The sequence below is a fragment of the Monodon monoceros genome, unplaced genomic scaffold (assembly GCF_005190385.1).
Source record: "Monodon monoceros isolate NGI ecotype Baffin Bay Population unplaced genomic scaffold, NGI_Narwhal_1 Super_Scaffold_20, whole genome shotgun sequence".
In the NCBI taxonomy this organism is placed as follows: domain Eukaryota; kingdom Metazoa; phylum Chordata; class Mammalia; order Artiodactyla; family Monodontidae; genus Monodon; species Monodon monoceros.
The window spans coordinates 114,630,502-114,655,415 of NW_021703777.1; the positions used below are offsets into that span (position 1 = coordinate 114,630,502).

General features: G+C 35.7%; 1 protein-coding gene across 3 annotated transcripts in view; it reads left to right on the forward strand.

Moving 5' to 3' along the window:
* LOC114903271 (bifunctional heparan sulfate N-deacetylase/N-sulfotransferase 3) overlaps positions 1 to 24,914 on the forward strand; it is a 151,107-nt gene that overhangs the window by 33,615 nt on the left and 92,578 nt on the right. For all 3 annotated transcript variants that reach the window (XM_029236114.1, XM_029236116.1, XM_029236115.1), the window contains one exon: positions 23,664 to 23,751. In XM_029236114.1, coding sequence (XP_029091947.1) covers positions 23,664 to 23,751 — 88 coding nt within the window. The remainder of the gene's footprint in view (positions 1 to 23,663; positions 23,752 to 24,914) is intronic.

The following is a 24,914-nucleotide window of genomic DNA, read 5'->3' on the forward strand; positions in this document are numbered from 1 at the left end:
ACAAATTATACTGCCTTATCTTCTAAAAACTAATTCAACTTGACAGCCCTTAAACACAGTATCGCTTAACTGAGAATGGCCTCTGATAAAGATTTGGAACTTGTTTCAGTCAGTTAGATTTAAATCTCACTATGGTGAGATTGCATGTGAGTTTTATTTCATTCTTAATTCTACAGTGAATAAGCATTTCTTTAACTTTTTAAACTATAAAGAAAATAATTTGGCATATTCAAGTACTCAACATCTTAAACAGATATTACCTTTTTGCTGTATCTGATTTAAATCTTTTTGTTGTTACTGTGGAAAAAATAAAATATTTCAGATACAGGGAAAAGCACCCCCTCCCAATTCCTTTCCCCTTCTTCCTCATTTCCCCCAGAGGTAACCACTATCCTGAAATTGGTGTGTATCATTCCCAAACAAGCTTTTATATTTTCTACTATGTATGTATATATATATAAACAACATATTATTTTCTCTTTTTAGATTTTATATGAATGGTATCATCGTCTATTAATCATTCTGCAGTTTCTTCACTCAATACTATATTTTTGAGATTTATTCATGGTTATAATTAAAATCTAATTCATTAATATGAAAAAAAATTATACTACCTTAAATATATTTTTTAAAAACCTTATGGAAGGTTTTTTGCGCTTATGCATTCATTATTCTCCATATTCATCACAATTACGTACATATAAAATGCAGTTTTTTTTAAATGATGCATGCAAGTAGTATATTATGTGTTATCTGTAGATATAAAAGTACATTGAATTATAAAAATATGCTGTTTAGTTTTACATAAATAAATTTACTTATTTCTAAATCAAATATATATATATATATATATATGACAAGATCTTTCATATATAACAGGTGAGACTTGTTACGTGTGTAGTAATTTGTGCTTTTTTTTCCCTTTTGTTTTATTCTTTTCCATTATAGGCTACCACAAGACACTGAGTGTAGCTCCCTGTGCTACACAGCAGTCCCCTGCTGCTTACCCACCCCATATATAGCACTGTGTATATGCCAATCCCAAACTCCCAATCCATCTATCCCCCTATTCCCTTTGGTAACCACAAGCCTGCCCTCCACATCTGTGAGTCCATTTCTGTTTTGTAAATAAGTGCATATAAGTTATTTACAAATATATGTATTTACAAAATATATAAGTTTATATATTTTGTAAATGTATATATTTATAAAATATATAAGTTTATATATTTTGTAAATATATATATCACATCTTCTTTATCCATTCATCTGTTGATGGATATTAGGTTGCTTCCATGTATTGGCTATTGTAAACAGTGCTGCTATGAATATTTGGGTGCATGTAATATCTTTTCAAATCATAGTTTTGTCTGAATATATGCCCAGTAGGGGGATTGCAGGATGATATGGTAGCTCTATTTTTAGTTTTTTAAGGAACCTCCATACTGTTTTCCATAGCGGCTGTAGCAACTTACATTCCCACCAAGAGTGTAGGCGGGTTCCATTCTCTCCACACCCTCTCCAGCATTTATTATCTGTAGACTTTTTGTTTATGGCCATTCTGACCGGTGTGAGATGACACCTCATTATAGTTTTGATTTGCATTTCTCTAATAATTAGCGATATTGAGCATATTTTCATGTGCCTATTGGCCATCTGTATGTCTTCTTTGGAAAAATGTCTATTCAGATCCTCTGGGGGTTTTTTGTTGTTGTTTTTTGTTTGTTTGTTTGTTTTGCGGTACACGGGCCTCTCACTGTTGTGGCCTCTCCTGTTGTGGATCACAGGCTCCGGATGCGCAGGCTCAGCGGCCATGGCTCATGGGCCCAGCTTCTCCGTGGCATGTGGGATCTTCCCGGACCAGGGCATGAACCCGTGTCCCCTGCATCGGCAGGTGGACTCTCAACCACTGCGCCACCAGGGAAGCCCAGATCCTCTGTTTTTTAATTGGATTGTTTTGAGTGGTTTTTTTGTTTGTTATAGTGTTGTATGTGTTCTTTATATATTTTGGGTATGCACCCCTTATCAGGTATATAATTTGCAAATATTTTCTTCCATTCAGTAGGTTACCTTTTCCTTTTGTTGATGGTTTCCTTTGCTGTGCAGAAGCCTTTTAGTTTGATGTAGTCCCACTTGCTTACTTTTGCTTTTGTTGCCTTTGCATTTGGAATCAAATCCAAAAACATCATCAGCAAGACCAATGTCAAGGAGCTTACCGCCTGTTTTCTTCTAGGAACTTTATGGTTTTAGGTCTTACATGCAAGTCCTTAACCACTTTGAGTTAATTTTTGTGAATGATGTAAAATATTAGTCTAATTTCATTCCTTTGCACGTCAGTGTTCATTTTCCAAAACCACTTATTGAAGACACTTTCCTTTCCCCATTGTATATTTTTAGCTCCTTTGTTGTAAATTAATTCACTATATATGGGTGGGTTTATTTCTGGGCTTTCCATTCTGTTCCATTTATCTATGTGTCTGTGCTTACGGAATACCATACTGTTTTGATTACTATAGCTTTGTAATATAGTTTGAAATAAGGGAGCATGACACTACCAACTTTGTTCTTTCTCAAGATTGCTTTGGCTATTTAGAGTCTTTTGTGGTTCCATACAAATTTTAGAGTTGTTTGCTCTGTTTGAAAAATTCCATTGGAATTTTGATAGGAATTGCACTGAATCTTTAGATTGCTTTGGGTGGTGTGGACATGTAAACAATTTTAATTTTTCCAATCCATGAGCACAGACTAATTTTCCATTTATTTGTGTCTTCTTCAATTTCTTTCATTAATATCTTGTAGTTTTCAATGTACAGGTCTTTTATCTTCCTGGTTAAATTTATTACTAGGATTTTATTCTTTTGATGCAATTGCAAAGGGAATTGTTTCCTTTATTTCTCTTTCTGATAGTTCATTATTAGTGTATAGAAATACAATAGATTTTTGTGTGTCAATTTTATGTCCTGCAACTTTACTGAATTCATTTATTCTAACAGTTTTCTGATGGAGTCATTAGGGTTGTCTATATATAATATGTCACTGGCAAAGAGTAACAGTTTTACTTCTTCCTTTCCAATTTAGATGACTTTTTCTATTTTTTCCTCACCTAATTGTTCTGGCTGGGACTTTCAATCCTATGTTGAATAAAAGTGGTGGGACTGGACATCCTTGTCTTGCTCCTGATATTAAAGGAAAGGCTTCCAGCTTCTCACCATTGAGTATGTCCACTTTTTTGAGAGTTTTTATCATAAATGGATGTTGAATTTTGTCAACATTTTTCTGCATCTATTGAGATAATCACATGACTTTTATCCTTTATTTTCTTAATGTGGTGTATCACATTGACTGATTTGTGAATGTTGAACCATCCTTGCATCCCTGGTAAAAATCCCACTTGATCATGGTGTATGATTCTTTTAATGTACTGTTGTATTCTTTGGTTTGCTAATATTTTTGTTGGGGATTTTTGCATGTATGTTCATCAGAGATATTGGCCTGTAATTTTATTTTCTGGTGGTATCCTTGTCTGGTTTTTGTATCAGGGTAATGCTGGCCTCATAAAACAAGTTTTGAAAGCATTCCCTCTTCTGCAGCTTTTTGAAGAGTTTGAGAAGGAAAGGTATTAAATCTTCTTTGAATGTTTGGTATAATTCACCAGTGAAACCATCTGATCCTGGACTTTTGTTTGTTGGGATGTTTTGATTACTGATTCAGTCTTCTTACTAGCAATCAGTCATTTCAAATTTTCTATTTCTTCATGATTCAGTCTTGGAAGATTGTATGTTTCTAGAAATTTTTTCATTTCTTCTAGGTTGTCCAATTTGTTGGCCTATAATTGTTCATAGTAGTCTCTTATGATCCTTTGTATTTATTGGTATCAGTTGTAACTTCTCCTCTTTCATTTCTGATTTTATTTATTTGAGCCTTCTCTCTTTTTTTCTTAGTGAGTCTCACTAAATGTTTGTCAATTTTGTTTCTTTTCAAAGAACCAGCTCTTAGCTTCATTGATCTTTTCTACTGTCTTTTTAGTCTCTATTTGTTTACAATCTGACTTTAGTTATTTCCTTCCTTCTACTAACTTTGTACTTCATTTGTTCTTCTTTTTCTAGTTTTTTTAGGTGTAAAGTTAGTTTGTTTATTTGAGATTTTTCTAGTTTCTTGAGGTAGGCCTGTATTGCTATGACATTCCTTCTTAGAACTGTTTTTGCTGCATTCCAGAGATTTTGGTGTGTTGTATTTGTCTCAAGGCATTTTTTCATTTCTTCTTTGATTTCTTCATTAACACATTGGTTGTTCAGTAGCATGTTGTTTAATCTCCATATATTTGTGATTTTTCCAGTTTTCTTTCTGTAATTGATTTTTAGTTTCATAGTATTGTGGTTGGAAAAGATGCTTTATATGATTTCAGTCTTCTTAAATTTATTTAGACTTGTTTAGTGGCTGAGCATATGATCTATACTGCAGAATGTTCCATGTGTACTTGAGAAGATAAAATGTGTATTCTGTTGCTTTTGGATAGAATGTTTCATATATATCTATTAGGTCAATCTGATGTTCAAGGGGTGTCCCCTGTGTGGCCTGCACTTGCCTATTGGCTTTAGCAAGGCAGCAGGAGAGTACAGGGCTGGGGCATGCCTGCCAGTTTTATCAAGGCAATGGGAAAACACAGGGCTGGGACATAACCAGCCAGTTTTAGCAAGAGCAGGAGAGCTCAGGGGCGGGACATGCTTGCTGGCTTTAGTGGGGCAGCCTAGAGAGCTGTGACTACATGCCTGCCAGAGCTAGCAAGGAAGAAAGAGAGTGAACAAATGACACCTGCCAGTGCCCAGGGAGAGTCCCTCCAGGCCCCTGCCCCTCCAACAGATGCTTTAAGATTAGCAAATGAATCTCTTTCACATGTGATCTAGCTGCTTTTGTGCTGGGTCCTGGGGCCAGTAAGTCTGTGCATGAGCACTTTAAGAGCAAAATCTCAGTTCCCTACAGCTCTGTGGGGTTCTAGGACATAAACCTTGTTGGTTTTAAAAGCCAGATGTTTGGGGAGCTTGTCTTTCCAGTGAAGATCCCAGGGGTTGGGGTGCCTGACATGTGGCACAAACCTCTGGCTCCTCAAGGAGAAGTGCCATTTTTGTGAGCTCCCTCCCAACTGTAGGTTGCTGCACTGGATGGGAGGGGGGCACGTTTGGTGAGACTGCATCTCTCTTTCTCCTACCCATCTCAGTGTGGCTCTTTTATCCTTTGTTGCGGAGGAACAGTTCAGCTAGTTTTCAGGTCTTTTTCAGAGGGAATTATTCCATATGTAGCTGTAGACTTGGTGTGTCTGTGGGAGGAGGTGAGTTCAGGATCTTACTATGCTGCCATCTTGAACCACCTCCTCAGCACCTTGCACTTGTCTGGCTTGCAGAAAATTGCAGCTGGGGTTAAGAGCTACATCTGTGCTGGCCAGTAATTTGTTGCTTTTTTTGTTTTGTTTTGGTTTGGTTTGGTTGGTTTTTTTCACTTGAAGTATATATAGTTGATGTACAATATCATGTAAGTTACAGGTGTACAACAGAGTGATTCACAATTTTTTAAGGTTATACTCCATTTATAGTTATCATAAAATATTGGCTATATTCCCCATGTTATACAGTATGTCCTTGTAGCTTATTTTGTACATTATAGTTTGTACCTCTTAATCCCCTACTGCTATATTGCCCCTCTCCCTTCCCTTTCCCCACTGGTAACAACTAGTTTGTTCTCTATATCTGTGAGTCTGCTTCTCTTTTGTTTTAGTCACTAGTTTGTTGTACTTTTTAGATTCCACTTATAAGTGATAATGTACGGTATTTGTCTTTCCCTGTCTGACTTATTTCACTTAGTATAATATCCTCCAAGTCCATCCATGTTGCTGCAAATGGCAAATTTTCATTCTTTTTATGGTTGAGTAGTATTCCGTTGTATATATGTACCATGTCTTCTTTATCCATTCATCTGCTGATGTACACTTAGGTTGTTGCCATATCTTGGCAATTGTAAATAATGTTGCTATGAACATTGGGGTGCATGTATCTTTTCAAATTGGTGTTTTTTTTTTCTTCAGATATATACCTAGGGGTGGAATTGCTGGGTCATATGGTAGCTCTATTTTTAGTTTTTTGAGAAACCTCCATAATGTTTTCCACAGTGGCTGCACCAATTTACATTCCCATCAACAGTGTACAAGGGTTCCACATCCTTGCAACATTCATTATTTATGTTCCTTTTGATGAACTAGCCATTCTGACAGGTGTGAGGTGGTATCTCATTGTGCTTTTGATTTGCATTTACCTGATGATTAGCGATGTTGAGCATCTTTTCATGTGCCTGTTGACCATCTGCATTTCCTCTTTGGAAAAATGTCTATTCAGGTCTTCTGCCCATTTTTAAATTAGGTTGTTTGTTTCTTTAAAACAGACTTAGCAAGATCCACAGTCAAGGACTGTTATGGTCTCATTATTGCCTGCCCCCCAGAGGATGAACTCTGTTAATGAAGTACAATTAAAGTGAAAAAAATGCCTCTTTGCTATATCCCCATTAAGCTTTACTTACTGTTGCCTGTTAACAATTTATTAACTATGAATTATAATTCATAGTAAATTAACCCTTCTTTCTCTGCTCAATTTGCCAGAAAAAATAGTTGTGTAAAGTTATAAACCAGCCTACTGGCTTCATGAGAATATAGATATGAAACTATTTCCTGCAGCTTTGAACATCAGAAGAATTGGACAGCTTTTGTGAATCTAGTACTGGCACTCATTTCCAAGCCAGGAGCAAACATATAAATCATGTGCAGCACAGTGTGCCTGTCTTTGGAAAGCTGGTTACAGTCACGTATGTTTATTAGTTTTCCATAGTTTCAGGCAATATGTTTTCTTTGCCCTTTCCTGTTTTTCTGTATGCACACACACACACACATTTCTATCCCAAAGCCCCTCTGGTTCATCGTGAAACATGGCCTTCAGGAATGATTATTTTTCCCACGTACATCCTTGTTTAGTTGCTTTAGATAGCACCTTAAATAAACTGGATCTTTTCCTGTCCTTGCATGTTTGCAATTTTCCCTTCTCCACTTGTTAAGAACTAGGAAGGGTCAGAGATTTCATCCTGTTTGCAAGCCAGCAAGTCAGCCTGCCACAGTCTCAGGGATGCTATTAGAAGGTACAAGATTTCTGAGTCAGAGGGAAAGTATATTATTACTCACAGCAATAGTAACAGCCAGAGTATCACATTTGAGCTGGTTCTCCAAGTCCCACTTCCTACAGGGTGATGTGAAAAGGTCTAGTTGATTCACACCTGCACATACAGTGGGTTGCATTACAGGAGAGGAACCCTAATGTTGAGGAGCCCGAATCTTTTATAATGGGTGGTATCCAGCATGACCTTTGCATGGCAGGGGCGGGGGAGGTAGATAAGATCTTGTTTATACTGGAAAGTAAGCAACTTGCCCTTTGCTCTGAAGGAAGATACTATCTCTGTTTTACAAAGCTGTCTGTTCTATAAACATCCTTGAAAAGACGGCTCCAAGCAAGGGCAGTCAATGCCTCTGCTCACAAGACATGCAGGCATGCAAGAATACCATGGAGAATTGTCTTCCAACACCATGAAGCTTTTCTTCATGGACTTGTGGTACATTTTATTAATGTTTTCAATACATGCTTTTAAAGTTAAGGTGGATTTAGTGCTATGAACATATAATCCCCAAATCACATAAGTCCTCTTGCAAAGGAATACCCCATATTCTTTTTTTAAACTAAATTAAAATTCAGTTTTTTTTGTTTTTTCTGCGGTATGCGGGCCTCTCACTGTTGTGGCCTCTCCCGTTGAGGAGCACAGGCTCCGGACGCACAGACTCAGCGACCATGGCTCACAGGCCCAGCTGCTCCATGGCATGTAGGATCTTCCTGGACCGGGGCACGAACCCGTGTCCCCTGCATCAGCAGGCGGACTCTCAACCACTGTGCCACCAGGGAAGCTCTAAAATTCAGTTTTTAATTTCTGCTTAATTTACTTAACCTCTGTGTGCCTCAGTTTCCTTATGTGTGTAATGAATTAATAGTATCTACTTGTTGAATAGATTGAGATAATCCAATAACAATGAGTTGCTGAATAGGTTACATGAGACTGTCCATCCTTAGCACAGAGCCTAGTAAACATTAAGTGCCCATTGCTCAATAAATGTTAGCTTTAATTAGAACTGGCTATAAATGCAGTTTGATGAGAGGTACTTAAAACACCTCCTTCACTACACCAACACCATTGGACCCACTTCCAAATGTATCTTGGGGGTGCTGCTTTGCCTTTTGTTGTTGTTGAAGCATTTATCAGGAATAGGGAGAGAAAAAAGGAACTAGCATTTTTGAAGACCTGTTATGTAGTTTAGGTTATTTGTTTTTATTTGTTTTGCGGGGATTTTTTTGGGTTTTTTTTTTAATTGAAGTATAATTGATTTACAGTGTTGTGTTTCAGGTGTGCAGCAAAGTGATTCAGTTTTATATATATATATATTCTTTTATATGTATATTCTTTTTCAGATTCTTTTCACTTATAGGTTATTACAGAATATTGAGTATAGTTCCCTGTGCTATACAGTAGGTCTTTGTTGGTTAACTATTTTATAAGTATATAGTAGTGTGTATGTGTTATTCCCAAACTCCTAATTTATCCCTCCCCAAGGCTGATTATTTGATCTAGTGCTTCCATGAATTGTTTCAGTCATTCTTCATTGCATTCTCATAAAGGAGGTATGATTTTACAAAAAAGTAGACTGTGACTCAGACTTATCAAGGTCATACCGCTTGTAAATGGAAGAGCAGGGGTAAAACCCTGTATGACTAGTCTGACTCTGCCTTTTTAAGTTTTAACTATTCGATCTTACTTCCCCCAACTATCTCCCTATCTTTAGGAACAATAATATATGCAACCTGCTAGGTTTGAGCTGGACTTGTGGCCTAAATGCCACTTTTTGTACCATGGCCTACTGCCAGATTCATAGGCTCAATCAACATGTTTTTCTCAGTCGTTTTGAATATATGATTCCTGGTTTTGGTCATTTTCAAATCTCTCTCAGAAATCTTAATGACAGTGTGACATCTTTGAGAAATGCAAGCATGACAATTTCTGTAGTATGTTGGCTTTTTTAAGAGCCATTACATTTAACAGAAATTATAAAAGTAAATTATGATAAGCCTGCAATAATAACAAAACCCTCATTCAGGTAAATCATACAAACTCACTTTTAACTTTAGAAGATAGACTCCTCATGCTACACTAAAACAAACAAAGGTCAACTGCCTTTTTAACAGTTCCATAGGAATTTTTTTCTTAGCAACCCTGCACGGAAAATCGATTATACATTCTTTAAAGCAACTCATATAAAAATCAGGCTGTGGAAAATAATGATTGCTTCTTAACACTGGAATAAAGTTTGCTATAGATTTGCTGCAGAATTAAGATTCTGTATTTTCTGAAATCTTTATTGACAGTAGTGGACCATATCCAAAGTCTTCTGCAATAATACTTTGAGCTCTCTCAGAAATTCACCACTTCAAGAAAACTCCAAAATAAAATTTTTAAAAAGTCTGTTAGAAAAGTTTAGACAACAGTCCAGAACTACCGAAGAAATTTAGAATTCATATATAATCTTAAACAGATATGAAGGTGGGAAAAGTACTAATAGAAACTGTTCTGGTGCTATAATTGAAAGTAGTTATATAGTCCCTGAAAATAATAAATGGATGTTATAAAATAGGGAAAGCCAGTGAACCAGCATAACACACAGAGTGATAAGTGAGTGAAAAAAGCATTGCAGCCTTTTGTTGGTAACGTTGTTTAATCCAGGATCCTACTCCCACTGACATTGATCGCTCTTGGTTCCTGTCAACAACTTGGTACATGCGCCACCCTTGTTGTTTTCTGCTCTGCCCCCCTATAAATTTTTTAGAGGAAAAAACAACAGATATATAACATGGCCTTGTGAGAAAACCAGAACATAAAGCCATGAAATGAAGAATTTCACTCTGTCAACCTGTTCAGCTTTCCCTAGGAGTTCAATTACTGTATTGGCTTTTATCTGTTCCACTGAGCATTTACTGAGAACATCGGCTATTATGGACTACCACCTAGATACTTGGCCATACTGTTACTTCGCATTTATCTGAAATCCTTTCAGGGATTTCAACAGAGACTTTTATTCTGTTCCATAGCACTACCATCTGTAGGAAAGTTTGATTTTACTTGAATGAGATAGTGAGTAGTCACTTATTTTCTCAGGAACGTACTCTTCCTCTACTGTGGCTATTTCTAAAAATTTCTGTGACTTTCTCATGACTTTTTCATACCCATAACTCCTCTGTCCCTTTCATACAATGTACTTAATATTTCAATTTGAGCCTCTTGGAATCAAGTCTCATTCCAAGAGCTTGTTTAAAATCTGAGCTATTTTTAATTTATGAGTAGTTGAGGGAATTTCTCTTTTCACTGAGTTATGAAGTAAAGACTGAGATTCAAACAATGTAGTAAAATCTTTTCAAAGTTCTCCTTTGATTCATTGACGTGATCCAGATCCTCATGTGTGCATCTCCCTAGAAACTCTCATTTTAGGAGATTATTTTCAGTACCCCTAACATCTTAAAACTTAGTCATTCAGACACCACCCACCCGCCCTCTGACACCTTCTTCCTGATTGAAAGAGGCATTTATGTATATGAGTCACCTCCTGCCAGCTTCACAGGAATTACATAAAAGCAATCTGCCTACCAGCTTGGCCTGAGGACAGAAAATCACATTTCATGTCAATGTGAAAGACAATCTTGCTTGTGGAAAATCACAATAGAGGACTTTTAAGACCTTGACTGTCAGGATATCAAGCCTTAATCTATACTCTATACTATAAATGAGTGAACTTATAAATGCTGTACTTTCATCAGTTTGGTCTAAGCTTCTTCCATTTTAAATGCTTTTTTTGTGATAGATAAGTGAAAGGCTAATTCATACGCAAGAAAGATTACATAAATATATACACATAAACACACAGAAAGGGAGGGAGAAAATATAGATCAATAAATAAACATACGAACAAAACACACTATGTTTCCTCAGCAATACAAAAATATTAGTGTGGGAAGATTTAAAAGACATGGTTTGTGACAGGAAAGTCTGTTTCATAGTCTTAAAAAAATTGAAAGACTTCTCTGTATAAGATATTATACTTGGAAAGCATATTAGTCAAGATATTTTTCATTTTCTTGTTTCTAGACAAGACAGCTTATACCATATGGAAATATGGGTTTAAATCCCCTATTCTGCCTCTTATTTGCTGTGTGGGTTTAGCAAGTCACTTCACATATCTGAGCCTTACTTTCCTTAAATTTAAAGTGGCAATAATAGTGCTTACCCTGACTCTCTTAAGTTGTTTTAAAGGTCGGGTGAGATGATAAGTGAAAGCTTTTTGAGAATTATAAGCAATAATACAAATGTAAAGTTATATTATCTTTATCTCAGACTCAGAATTGCAGCATTCTAGTATCTTCAGTCATTATTCTCTTGGTGGCACAAAATACACAGTGCGAGTTCAGTCTTTCTCTCTTTTGTATCCTTTGTAGTTTTTGGCATTTCTCAGGGGTGGCGATGGGACCCTGAGTTGGCTGCAGTTGTGAGGATCAGTAGAAAGGCTGGGAAAGTCATAATAACCCTTTCTAGCTGATACAGGATCCTGGGAGGTCCCATGTATTCCATATTCTCTTCCTTTCTTTCTTACCAGCCCACCCCTACCCCGCATTCACAAATTCATGGAACCTCAAAGAAAGTGCCATTGAGGCTATCCAGACACCCTACCGTAATAACTCAGAGTATGCATTTCTCTCAGCCATGAGTAGCCCTAATCAATTCCATACTATCCTAGGAATTCAGTGTGTGACACCAATCAGAAACTGTTTTGTTTGCTGAAGAGTAAGCAGAATTATTTTCTCCTGCAGAAATGGTTACTCCTTTGCTATAAAAATATGTATTGATACACAGAGCAGTATTTATATTAGACAAAAAAATTAAACAATCTAAATGTACAACAGTAGTATAAAACAGTTGAATAAATTATAGTATATCCATTTGATGTAATATTCAGCATCCATTAAAAATTTTGGTTTTGGATGGTTAATGTGACAGGAGAAAGCTCATGATATACTGTTAAATGGAAAAGGCAAAATTCAAAACTCTGTATTTTTAATCATAATTGATACAGTTCTAATTTTTTATGGCTCTAATTTCACTTATACATCTATATATCTAAATATACATAGGTATATGTAGTTATTGGTAAAAATGGGATGGGATTACATCATAATATTAATTTATCCTGAGAGGCAGATTTATTAGTGATTTTAATTTTTTTTTAATTAGAAAAAGATGTGATATTTTAAAGATAATCACTGACACGTAGAATTGTGAATTATCCTGCTAAATATATTCAAAGTTTTGGAACACTTAAGTACCATTTTTCAATAATCAGACCATTTCTGACAGTACACATCTATGTTCTTAGGGTTCTTAGATTGGAGGAGACCAGTAAATAATACCTCTGCACGTGGCAGTGATCAATTACCTCCTCCATGGCCAAAGTAGTTTGCATATCAGAGAGTGTTTGCTTGCCCAGAATACATGTGGTTTTCTGAATTTGGTACTGGAATATTGATTTAGGTTATTATGATTAGATTTTAGATATTATTACAGCATTTTAGATGTGTTGCACATAAAGGATAAAGCATTTTAGACATGTTGCACATAAAGTATTATTTTATATCATTTTATATAAATGTTCATAGGAATAATAGACTATATCAGTTATAAATAGAATAATGATGAATAAAAACATTCTAGCAATGAAGAGTTTAACAAAAAGGATATGATTTAAGAATATTACTGAGAAGAAAAAAAAAGAATATTACTGAGTATTCAAGCTTCCTGCACAAAAGTATATTTTGAAAAGACAGAAATAATGGGTGAATATATAACATTGTTCTCATAGACACTCTCAAAATCTGGTTCATAAAAGCAATGTAAAAAATAAGAAATATTACTACTTTATAAATTATTATCTAGAAATAAACTTCCCTCTTCACTATACATAGTCATAATATTAGTAGCTGCCATCTGTTTCAATATATCTTTTATGTGTTTTAATGTTTATTTCCAGAACATTGAATAAATATGTAAAATGCCAAGTCAAGCCTGCAAAATCAGAGTTAATTCAATAATTTGAGTCAATGTATTGTAGTTGATTTAGAGGTTAGTTAACAGGTACTGAATTTGCTTCCGAGGTCTAATCATAGGATAGATTTGTTTGGGTTTTTTCCCTATTAAATATAGTAAATGTAAATTTAAAAAAAACAATCTAGAATCACAAAGTAAAGTTCAAGTGTAGTTTGTGGATTTTATTTTCAGGGAGATAAAAAAAAATTTATAACTTTAAGAATAAAGCAGTGAACACACAAGAAATGATTTTAAGATGGATTTTTGAATACATATTTTCACCATTGAAAGGAGGAAAATAAGAGAATGAAATGAAGTAAGATGGATGAAGAAGAAAGATAAGATCTAAGGAGAAGGAAAGATAGGAAGAGCCAACTAGAATATTCAGCTGAGTAGAAGAAATAAGCAAGAAGAAGGGGAGAAAGAAGGGTAGGAGGATACTGAAGGTAAATAAAATGAGGGGAAAAAACCTTCAAAAAATAAATGAGATCTCAAGATGATGGAGTACGAAGACCCTGAACTCACCTCCTTTCATGGGCACACCAAAATTACAACTACTTACAGAGCAACTATCTATAGAACAACCTGAAGAGTAGCAGAAAAGATCTTCCACAACTGAAGATACAAAGAAGGAGCTACAACAAGATGGGTAGGAAGGGCAGAGATGCTATCTAGTCAAGACCCACACCCCCTGGTTGATGACCCACAAACAGGAGTTCCTCCCCTCCCCAAGGAGTGAGAGGTCTGAGCCCCATATCAAGCTCCCCAGCCCAGGGGTTCTGCACTATGAAGACAAGCCCTTAGAAAGTCAGACTTTGAAAACCAGCAGAGCTTACATTCAGGAGAGCCAAAGTTCTATAGGATAATGAGACTCTGTGTTTAAAGGACATGCACAAAGGGCACCCACAAAACCTCACACAGTCCAAGTCCCAGTGTTGAGGCAGTAATTTGAGAAGTGTGTGGGTCAGAACCACTGGCTGATATTGGAGAGCCTCCCAGAGAGGCAAAAGGCAGCTGAGACTCCCCATGAGACTCTGGCAACAGCCGTCTTTGAGATGTCATTGTACAGTGCTGACACGGGCACTGGCAAGCGCCGTTTTGGAATCCACCTTCTAGCCCATTATCATGGGAGACTTGCCCTGCCCACCCACAGGCCCTTGGCAACCAGCTGGGCCAGGAACCAGCTCCACCTACCAGCATAGCCACGATAGTCAGCCCTGATACAACAGAAGGGCACACATACAGCCCACATAGGAGACACCTCTGTAACATCTATCTTAGGTGGCCAGCAGGGAGCTTTCTGCTGGTCCCCATAAGATGTCTCCTACATAAGGCTACTTCTCCGAGATTGGAAGACATAACACCACTATCTAATACATAGAAAAAAAAAAAAAACAGAGAATTATACAAAATGAGGAGATGAAGGAATATGTTCCATATGATGGAACAAGACAAAATCCCCGGTAAAAACATTGACCAAAATGGAGATAAGCAATATACCCAATAAAGAGCTCAAGGTAATGATCATAAAGATGCTCACTGATCTCAGGAGAAGAATGGATGCACACAGTGAACACTACAACAAAGAATTAGAAAATATAAGAAAGAACCCATCAGAGCTGAAGAATACAATAAATGAGATGAAAAATATACTAGAAGAAATCAACAGTAGATTAGATGATACAGAAGAACAGATCAGCAATCTGAAAGACAGAGTAGTGGAAATCACCCAAGCTGAACAGAAAATAGAAAAAAATTGTTTTGATAAGAATGGCTTAAGAGACTTCTGGGACAACATCAAGCATATTAACATTCACATTATAGGGTCCCAGAAGAAGAAGAGACGAGAAGACAGCAGAAAACTTTTTTTAAGAAAAAATAGCTGGGGACTTCCCTGGTGGTCCAGTGGTTAAGAATCCACCTTCCAATGCAGGGGACACGGGTTCAATCCCTGGTTGGGGAACTAAGATCCCACATGCCATGCGGCAACTAAGCCTGTGCACTCTAGAGTCCGCACACCACAACTGGAGAGCCTGCATGCCGCAACTACTGAGCCCATGCGCCACAACTAGAGAGGAGCCTGCACACCACAACCAGAGAGAAGCCCGCGTGCTGCAACAAAGAGCCCGTGCACTGCAATGAAAGATCCCACATGCCTCAAGTGAAGATCCCACAACTAAGACCCGATGCAGCCAAATAAATAAATATTAAAGAAAAAAAAAAGAAAGGAAAAATAGCTGAAAACGTCCCTAACCCTGGGAAGGAAATAGACATCCAGTTTCAAGAAGCACAGAGAGTCCCCAAGAAGATGAAGTCAAAGATATCCACACCAATACACATTTTAACTAAAAGAGAGAATCTTAAAATCAGCATGAGAAAAAACAACTAGTTATGTACAAGGAAACTGCCCTAAGACCATGAGCTGACTTTTCAGCAGATGCTTTGCAGGCTAGAAGAGAGTGGCATGATAATTCAAAGTGCCAAAAGGAAAAAACCTACAACCAAGAATATTCTACCCATTAAGGTTAAAGTTCACAGTTGAAGGAGACAAAGTGTTTTACAGATGAGCAAATGCTGAAAGAGTTCATCACTGCTAAACTGGCCTTACAAGAAATGTTAAAGGCACTTTACTGTGCAGAAAAGAAAAAGCCACAACTAGAAATAAGAAAAGTATGAAAGGAAAAATCTGATTGATAAAAGCAAACATATAGCAAAGGTAGTGAATTAATCACATGTAAACTAGTAGGAAGGTTAAAAGACAAAAGTAGTAAAATGATCTATATCTACAATAAGTAATTAAAGGATACATAAAATAAAAAGATGTAAAATATGACATCAAAAACATAAAATCTGGGGGGGGGTAAAAATATAAGGCTGTTAGAAGGTATTTGAGCTTAAGAGATCATCAGCTTAAAATAAGCATATATAAATGTTGTTATATATAAACCTCATAGTAACCACAAACCAAAAACCTATTAAGAGATACATAAAAAACATGGAGAAAGGAATCCAAACATAATACTAACAATAGTCATCAAATCATAAGGGAAGAGGGCAAGAGAAGAAGAAAAGAACAAAGAACTACAAAAAAATAGAAAACAATAAAAAATGGCAATAAATACATACCTATCAATAATTGCTTTAAATGTAAAGGGACTAAATGCTCCAATCAAAAGATATAGAGTTGAATGGATTAAAAAACAAGACACAAATATATATGCCTACAAGAGACTCATTTCAGATTTAAAACACAGACTGTCAGTGAGGGAATGAAAAAAGATATTCCATGCAAATGGAAACAAAAAGAAAGCTGGGATTGCAATACTTATATTAGACAAAATAGAGTTTAGAACAAAAACTGTAACAAGAGACAAAGAAGGGCTTACATAATGATAAAGGGATCAATCCAACAAAAAGCTATAACACTTTTAAGTATATATGCAAACACCTGTAAGTATATAGAAGCACCTAAATACATAAAGCAAATATTAACAGACATAAAGGAAGAAATTGACAGTAGCACAATAATAGTAGGGGACAATGGACAGATCATCCAGACAGAAAATCACTAAGGAAACACTGGCCTTAAATGATACATTATATAAAATGGACTTAATAGATGTATATATAGAACATTCCATCCAAAAGCAGAATACACATTCTTTTCAAGAGCACATGGAACTTTCTGTAGAATAGAAATAGATCTACATGCTAGGCCACAAAAAAAGTCTCAGTAAATTTAAGAAAATTGAAATCGTAGCAAGCATTCTGACCACGATACTGAGACTAGAAATCAACTAAAAGAAAAAAACCACAAAAAATAAAAATGTGAATGCTAAACAATATGCTACTAAACAACCAATGGGTCATTGAAGAAATCAAAGAGGAAATTTAAAAATACTTGAAATAAATGAAAATGGAATCGCAGCATTCCAAAATCTATGGGAAGCAGCAGAACAGTTCTAACAGGGAAGCTTATAGAGATATAGGCTTACCCCAGGAACAAGAAAATCTCAAATAAACAATCTAACCTTACACCTAAAGGAACTAGGAAGAGAAGAACAAACAAAACCCAACATCGGTAAAAGGAAGGAAATAATAAAGATCTGAGTAGAAATAAATGAAATAGAGACTAAAAAAACAACAGAAAAAAATCAATGAAACTAATAGCTGGTTTTTGGAAAAGATAAACAAAATTGATGAACCTTAGCTACACTCATCAAGAATAAAAGAGAGAGGGCCCAAATAAATAAAATCAGAAATAAAAGAGGAGAAGGTACAACTGGCATCACAGAAATACAAAGGATCCTAAGAGATTACTAGGAACAGCTATATGCCAACAAATTGGGCAAACTATTAGAAATGGATATATTCCTAGAAATGTATAATCTCACAGATTGAATCAGGAAGAAATAGAAAATCTGAACAGAATAGTAATGAAATTGAATCAGTAATCCAAAAAATTCCAACAAAAAAATTTCCAGGACCAGACGGCTTCACAGGTGAATTCTACCAAACATTTAAAGAAGAGTTAACATCTCTTTCGAACTATTCCAAAAAACTGAAGAGAACACTTCTAAATTCATTCTATGAGGCCAGCATCAACCTGATACCAAAACCTGACAAAGACACCACAAAAAAAGGAATATTACAGGCCAGTATCACTGATGAACATAGATGCAAAAATCTTCAAAAAGTATGAGCAAACAAAATTCAGCAATACGTTAAAAAGATCATACACCATGATCAAGCAGGATTTTTTTTTTTTTTTTTTTTTTGTGGTACGCGGGCCTCTCACTGTTGTGGCCTCTCCCGTTGCGGAGCACAGGCTCCGGACGCGCAGGCTCAGCGGTCATGGCTCACGGGCCTAGCCGCTCCGCGGCATGTGGGATCTTCCCGGACCGTGGCACGAACCCGTGTCCCCTGTATCAGCAGGCAGACTCTCAACCACTGCGCCACCAGGGAAGCCCAATCAAGCGGGATTTTTACCAGGGATGGAAGGATGGTTCAAAATCCACAAATCAATCAATGTTATACACCACATTAACAAAATAAAGGATAAAAATCACATAATCATCTCACTAGATGCAGAAAAAACTTCTGACAAAATTCAACATCCATTTATGATAAAAACTCTCAACAAAGTGGTTAGAGAGGGAATGTACCTCAACATAATCAAGGCCGTATATGACAAACCCACGGCCAACATCAGAACCAACCGTGAAGAGTTAAAAGCTTTTCCTCTAAGATCAGGAACAAGACAAAGATATGACCCTCTCAACATAGTATCAGAAGTCTGAGCCACAGCAATTAGACAAAAAAAAGGAATAAAAGGAATCCAAATTGGAAAGGAAGAAGCAAAACTGTCACTGTTTGATACTTTATATAGAAACCCCTAAAGGCTCCACCAAAAGAACAATTATAACTAATAAATGAATTCAAAAAAGTTTCAGGATACAAAATCAGTGCAAAAATCAGTTGCATTTCTAGACACTAATAATGAACTATCAGAGAAATTAAGAAAAGGATTCCCTTTACAATTGCATCAAATAGAATAAAATACCTAGGAATAAATCTAACCAAGAAAGCAAAAGTCTTGTACTCCAAAGACTAAGATATTGATGAAAGAAATTAAAGATTACACAAACAAATGGAAAGATATACTGTGCTCATGGATTGGAAGAATTAATATTGTTAAAATCTCCAGAGTACCCAAGGCAATCTACAGATTCAGTGCAAATCCTATCAAAAAACCAATGACATTTTTCACAGAACTAGAACAAATAACTCTAAAATTTGCGTGGAATTACAAAAGACCCCAAATAACCAAAACAATTTTGAGAAAGAACAGAGCTGAAGGTATCATGCTCCCTGATTTCATGCAGTCCTACAAAGCTACAGTAATCAAAATATTATGGTACTGGCACAAAAACAGACACATAGAACAATGGAACAGAATAGAGAACACAGAAATAAACCACACTTAGATGGTCAATTAATCTATGACAAAGGAGACAAGAATATAAAATGGGGAATAGACAGCCTCTTTAATAAATTGTGCTTGGAAAACTATATGCAAAAGGATCAAACTGGAGCACTTTCTCATACCATATACAGAAATAAACTCAATATGGATTAAAGACTTAAATGTAAGACCTGAAACCATAAAACTTCTAGAAAAAAACATAGGCAGTACTTTCTTTGACACCAGTCTTAACAATATTTTTTGGATGTATCTCCTCAGGCAAGGAAAACAAACATAAAAAGAAACAAGTAGTACTATGTCAAACCAAAAGCTTTTTGAAGAAAACCATCAACAAAATTAAAAGGCAGACTACTGAATGGTAGAGGATATTTGTAAATAACATATCCAATAAGGGTTTGATATCCAAAATATATAAAAAAATTCATGAAACTCAATACCATACCAAAAAAAACCCCAATCCATTTAAAAATGGGAAGAGGATCTGAATAGACATTATTCCAAAGAAGACATACAGATGGCCAACAGACACATGAAAAGATGTCTGTCAGAATAGCTACCATCAAAATGACAAGAAATAACAAGTGCTAGAGAGGATATGGAGAAAAGGGAACCCTCATATACTATTGGTGGGATTGTAAATAGGTGCAGCCACTATGGAAAACAGTATGAAGCTTCTTCAAAAACTTAAAAATAGGACTACCATATCATCCAGCAATTTCACTTCTGAGTATTTACCCAAAGAAAACAAAAACACTAATTCAAAAACATATGTGCAAAAGACCACCCTCAGAATGGGAGAACATATTTGCAAATGAAGCAACTGACAAAGGATTAATCTCCAAAATATACAAGCAGCTCATGCAGCTCAATATCAAAAAAACAAACAACCCAATCCAAAAATGGGCAGAAGACCTAAATAGACATTTCTCCAAAGAAGATATACAGATTGCCAACAAACACATGAAAGGATGGTCAACATCACTAACCATTAGAGAAATGCAAATCAAAACTACAATGAGGTATCACCTCACACTGGTCAGAATGGCCATCATCAAAAAATTTACAAACAATAAATGCTGGAGAGGGTGTGGAGAAAAGGGAACCCTCTTGCACTGTTGGTGGGAATGTTCTCCACTATGGAGAACAGTTAAAAAAAAACTAAAAAACTAAAAATAGAACTACCATACAACCCAGCAGTTCCACTACTGGGCATATACCCTGAGAAAACCATAATTCAAAAAGTGTCATGTACCACAATATTCATTGAAGCTCTATTTACAATAGCCAGGACGTGGAAGCAACCTAAGTGTCCATTGACAGATGAATGGATAAAGAAGATGTGGCACGTATATACAATGGAATGTTACTCAGCCATAAAAAGAAACAAAATTGAGTTATTTGTAGTGAGGTGGATGGACCTAGAGTCTGTCATACAGAGTGAAGTAAGTCAGAAAGAGAAAAACAAGTACCATATGCTAACACATATATACGGAATCTAAGAAAACAAAATGGTTCTGAAGAACCTAGGGGCGGAACAAAAATAAAGACGCAGATGTAGAGAATGGACTTGAGGACACAGGGAGAGGGAAGGGTAAGCTGGGACGAAGTGAGAGAGTGGCATTGACATTTATACACTACCAAGTGTAAAATAGATAGCTAGTGGGAAGCAGCCACGTAGCACAGGGAGATCAGCTCAGTGCTTTGTGACCACCTAGAGAGGTGGGATAGGGAGGGTGGGAGGGATACGCAAGAGGGAGGGGATATGGGGATATATGTATATGTATAGCTGATTCACTTTGTTATACAGCAGAAACTAACACAACACTGTAAAGTAATTATACTCCAATAAAGATGTTAAAATAAATAAATAAAATAATTTTTAAAAATATGTGCACCCCTATGTTCATTGTAGTATTATTTATAATAGCCAAGATATGGAAGCAACCTAAGGTCCATTGATGGATGAATGGATAAAGAAGAGTGGTATGTATATACAGTAGAATATTAGCCGTAAAAAAGAGTGAAATCTTGCCATGGAACAGCATGGATGGATCTAGAGAGTATTATGCTAAGTGAAGTAAATAGACAGAGAAAGATAAATTCCATATGATCTCACTTATACATAGAGTCTAAAAAACAAAACAAACAAACAAAACAAAATGTAAACAGACTCGTAGATACTAAGAACAAATGGGTGGTTGCCAAAGGGTAGGGGTGTGGGGGAAATGAGTGAAATAGGTGAGGGAGATTAAGAAGTACAAACTTCTGATTATAAAATAAATAAGTCATGGGGATGTAATTTTCGCATAGGAATATGGTCAGTAATACTGTAACAACTTTGTGTGGGGACAGATGGTTGCTAGACTTCAGGTGTTGATCATTTCATAGTATAAACGTCAAATCACTATTTTATACTCCTGAAGCTAACATAATATTGTATGCCAACTACATTTCAATTAAAAAAATAAGTAGATGAGATATATATAATATACAGATATAGATAATTATAGATATAATTATCAGTAATATATAATTATATACATATAATTATATTAATATATAATATATTGCTGATAATATTTTTTTAATCTTTATTGGAGTATAGTTGCTTTACAATGTTGTGTTAGCTTCTACTGCACAGCAAAATGAATCAGCCATACATATACATATATCCCCTCCCTTTTGGATTTCCCTCCCAGTTAGGACACCACAGTGCATTAAGTAGAGTTCCATGTGCTATACAGTAGGTTCTCATCAGCTGTCTATTTTATACATAGTATCAATAGTGTATATGTGTCAATCCCAATCTCCCAGTTCCTCCCACCCTACCCCTTTCCCCCATGGTATCCATATATTTGTTCTCTACGTCTGTGTCTCTATTTCTGCTTGGCAAATAAGGTCATCTATACCATTTTTCTAGATTCCACGTATATGCGTTAATATACAATATTTGTTTTTCTCTTTCTGACTTACTTCACTCTGTATGACACTCTAGGTCCATCCATGTCTCTACAAATTACCCAGTTTTGTTCCTTTTTATGGCTGCATAGTATTCCATTGTATATATGTACCATATCTTCTTCATCCATTTTACGCCACTTTTAAAAAAATTTATCAAGAACTCCCACATATATTATCTCTTTAATATTCCTCATCATAATTCTATGAGTTAGATAATTGTCTCGACTTTAATAAATGAAGGGAAAAGTTCAGAGAGATGATATGTATTATCTATCACTAACAATAACAACAACCATATTAAGAGTAGTAATAGTAGCAGCATCAATAATAGAGGGGTGGCAACTAATAATTGTTGAACACATACAATCATGAGAGGGTCTCTGAATAATATGTATATCTGTTTATACCCAAGAAAACATTGAGACTGTGAACATGATGGGGCAGAGCTTCCAGATATCAGCTACACTATTAAGAAAAGATTTTGCTGTGGATCCAGCAGTACTATGGAAGGGTGGGGAAAGATTTGGTGTGGTAGAGTAAAAAGAGTACCTAATATGGAATCAGGTGATCTATATCCTTAACCTTGGATCTACCACTAATTTTATCTTTGAAAATGGGCAAGTCATTTCTCCTTAGTTTCTTCATGTATAAAAGAAATGTTGACTAAGATCCTTTACAGATCTACCATTTAGTGTTACTTTTTGCCTCACTGAGGTGGGCACTCAACTACCAGAGTCTGGGGGAGGGGGAGAGAGGAATACAAGAATGTGAACTTAAATAAGAATGAGAAAGAAAAGGAGGACAAGGAGAAGAAAAGAAGTCCATTAAATACTCATAGCATGAAAAATACTTTATAGGATATAACAATTAAAACTCTGATTCAAAATAGCTTTACCTGTCATTAGTAGGGGGTTTTATCTGTTTTTCAATGGAAGGGTAAATTACAGATTTACTTTACCATGATATCCATTTTTGAAGAATAACCACTATCTTTGGTGAATCTAAGACTTAAAGATTGAAAAGTCTTGTATTTTGAAGACCAAAGATATATCTGAAAAACAACAATCTGTTTCTTTCAATATATGTTCTTGCATAGTTTCACTTAAACAGAATGTCCTTCTTTTGACAACTGGTGAACTACGTCCCTGAGGGGTAAAGGGAGATGTATTTTATGTACTAGATACTACTTCCTTTGATACATGAAGAATAAACTTTTCATTTAACTTCCTTTTTCTAGCTGACATTTTTTGCTGATTTATTGCAGCTAAAGGATAAATATAAGTATGTATTTATGTAATCTCAGAAGCTTCTTGCTAGTTGTAAGGTGGTAAAGAAACTACTTTCCATCATTTAATTCTCTCATGTCTAAAGAAGTAGTTTTACCTTTTGAATGCTAAAGGAAGATATCTTCTCAAGGCCATGCTCTACCTGATATAGTTTTTAAAATTATGTATTTCAGGCCCTGCTTGATACTCAGAATCTTTTGCGTGCACAAATCACAAATTTTACGTTCAACCTGGGATTTTCAGGGAAATTTTACCATACAGGTAAGAAAAAGGAGATTAACTATTCTCATTAAAGCCTCTCTGACCACTCTTTTTAAAATTATGACCCTTCTTCTTCACACCTTCCCGTATTCCCTGTGTCTCTCCCCTACTTTATTTTCTTCATATTATTCAATTTCATTTAACCTATTATTTTTTCACCTTTACAAAATGTTAATAGTTGGAACGTTTATTCACCATATTATTATTTAATGGGCTTTTTTTCTATTGAACTATAATTTACATATATAAAACTGCATAAGTAATAGGTATAGTGCTCAATGAATTTTCACAAAGTGTACAGAGCTCCATAACCAGCATGCAGATCAAGAATGAGATACTTCCAGAAACTCACACACCCCCTCCCTTGTGCTGCCTTAGTCACTAGCTTCCCTCAAAGAAAACCACTATCCTAACTTCTAATATCATAAATTAGTTTGCCTGGCTTTGAGATGTGTATAAAAGGAATCATATAGTATGGACTCTTCTATATACAGCTTGTTTTGTTCAACATTATTTTGGCTTTGCAGACATCATTGTGTATAGTTGTAATTTTTTCATTGTCATTGTTCTGTAGTGTTCCATTTTTTGAATTTACCAGAATTTCTTTATTCCATTCCTTCAATGTGGATGGTTGGGTTGTTTCCAGTCTTTGGCTTTTTTTTGCATAGTTGTGTTAAGAACATTTTTGTACCTGTCCTTCAGAGGACATATGTATTCTTTTCTGTTGGTTATCAACCAGGAGTAGAATTGCTAGTTATGTGGTACATTTATGATCAGCTTTAGTAGAAAATGCCAAACAGATTTTCAGAGTGGTTGTACCAGTTTTTATTTCCAACAGTATGTAAGTTTTCCTGTTGCTCTACATTCTCACCAGTATTTAATATTATTTGTCTTTTTAACTTTAGCCTTTCTGGTGGGCAGTAGAGATATCATATTATGTATGACTTAAATGTACATTTCACTAAGTAGTGAAACTGAGCTTCTTTCATATATTTATTGACCATTTGGATATCTTCTGTTTTGAAATACCTCAGTGGGTTTTTTTTATTGAGTTTTCTGCTTTTACTTATTGATTTGTAGAAATTCGTTATATACTCTTAATGAGCCCTTTGTCCCTTATCTGTGTTGCAAATACTTTCTCCTAATGTGTGGTTTATCTTTTT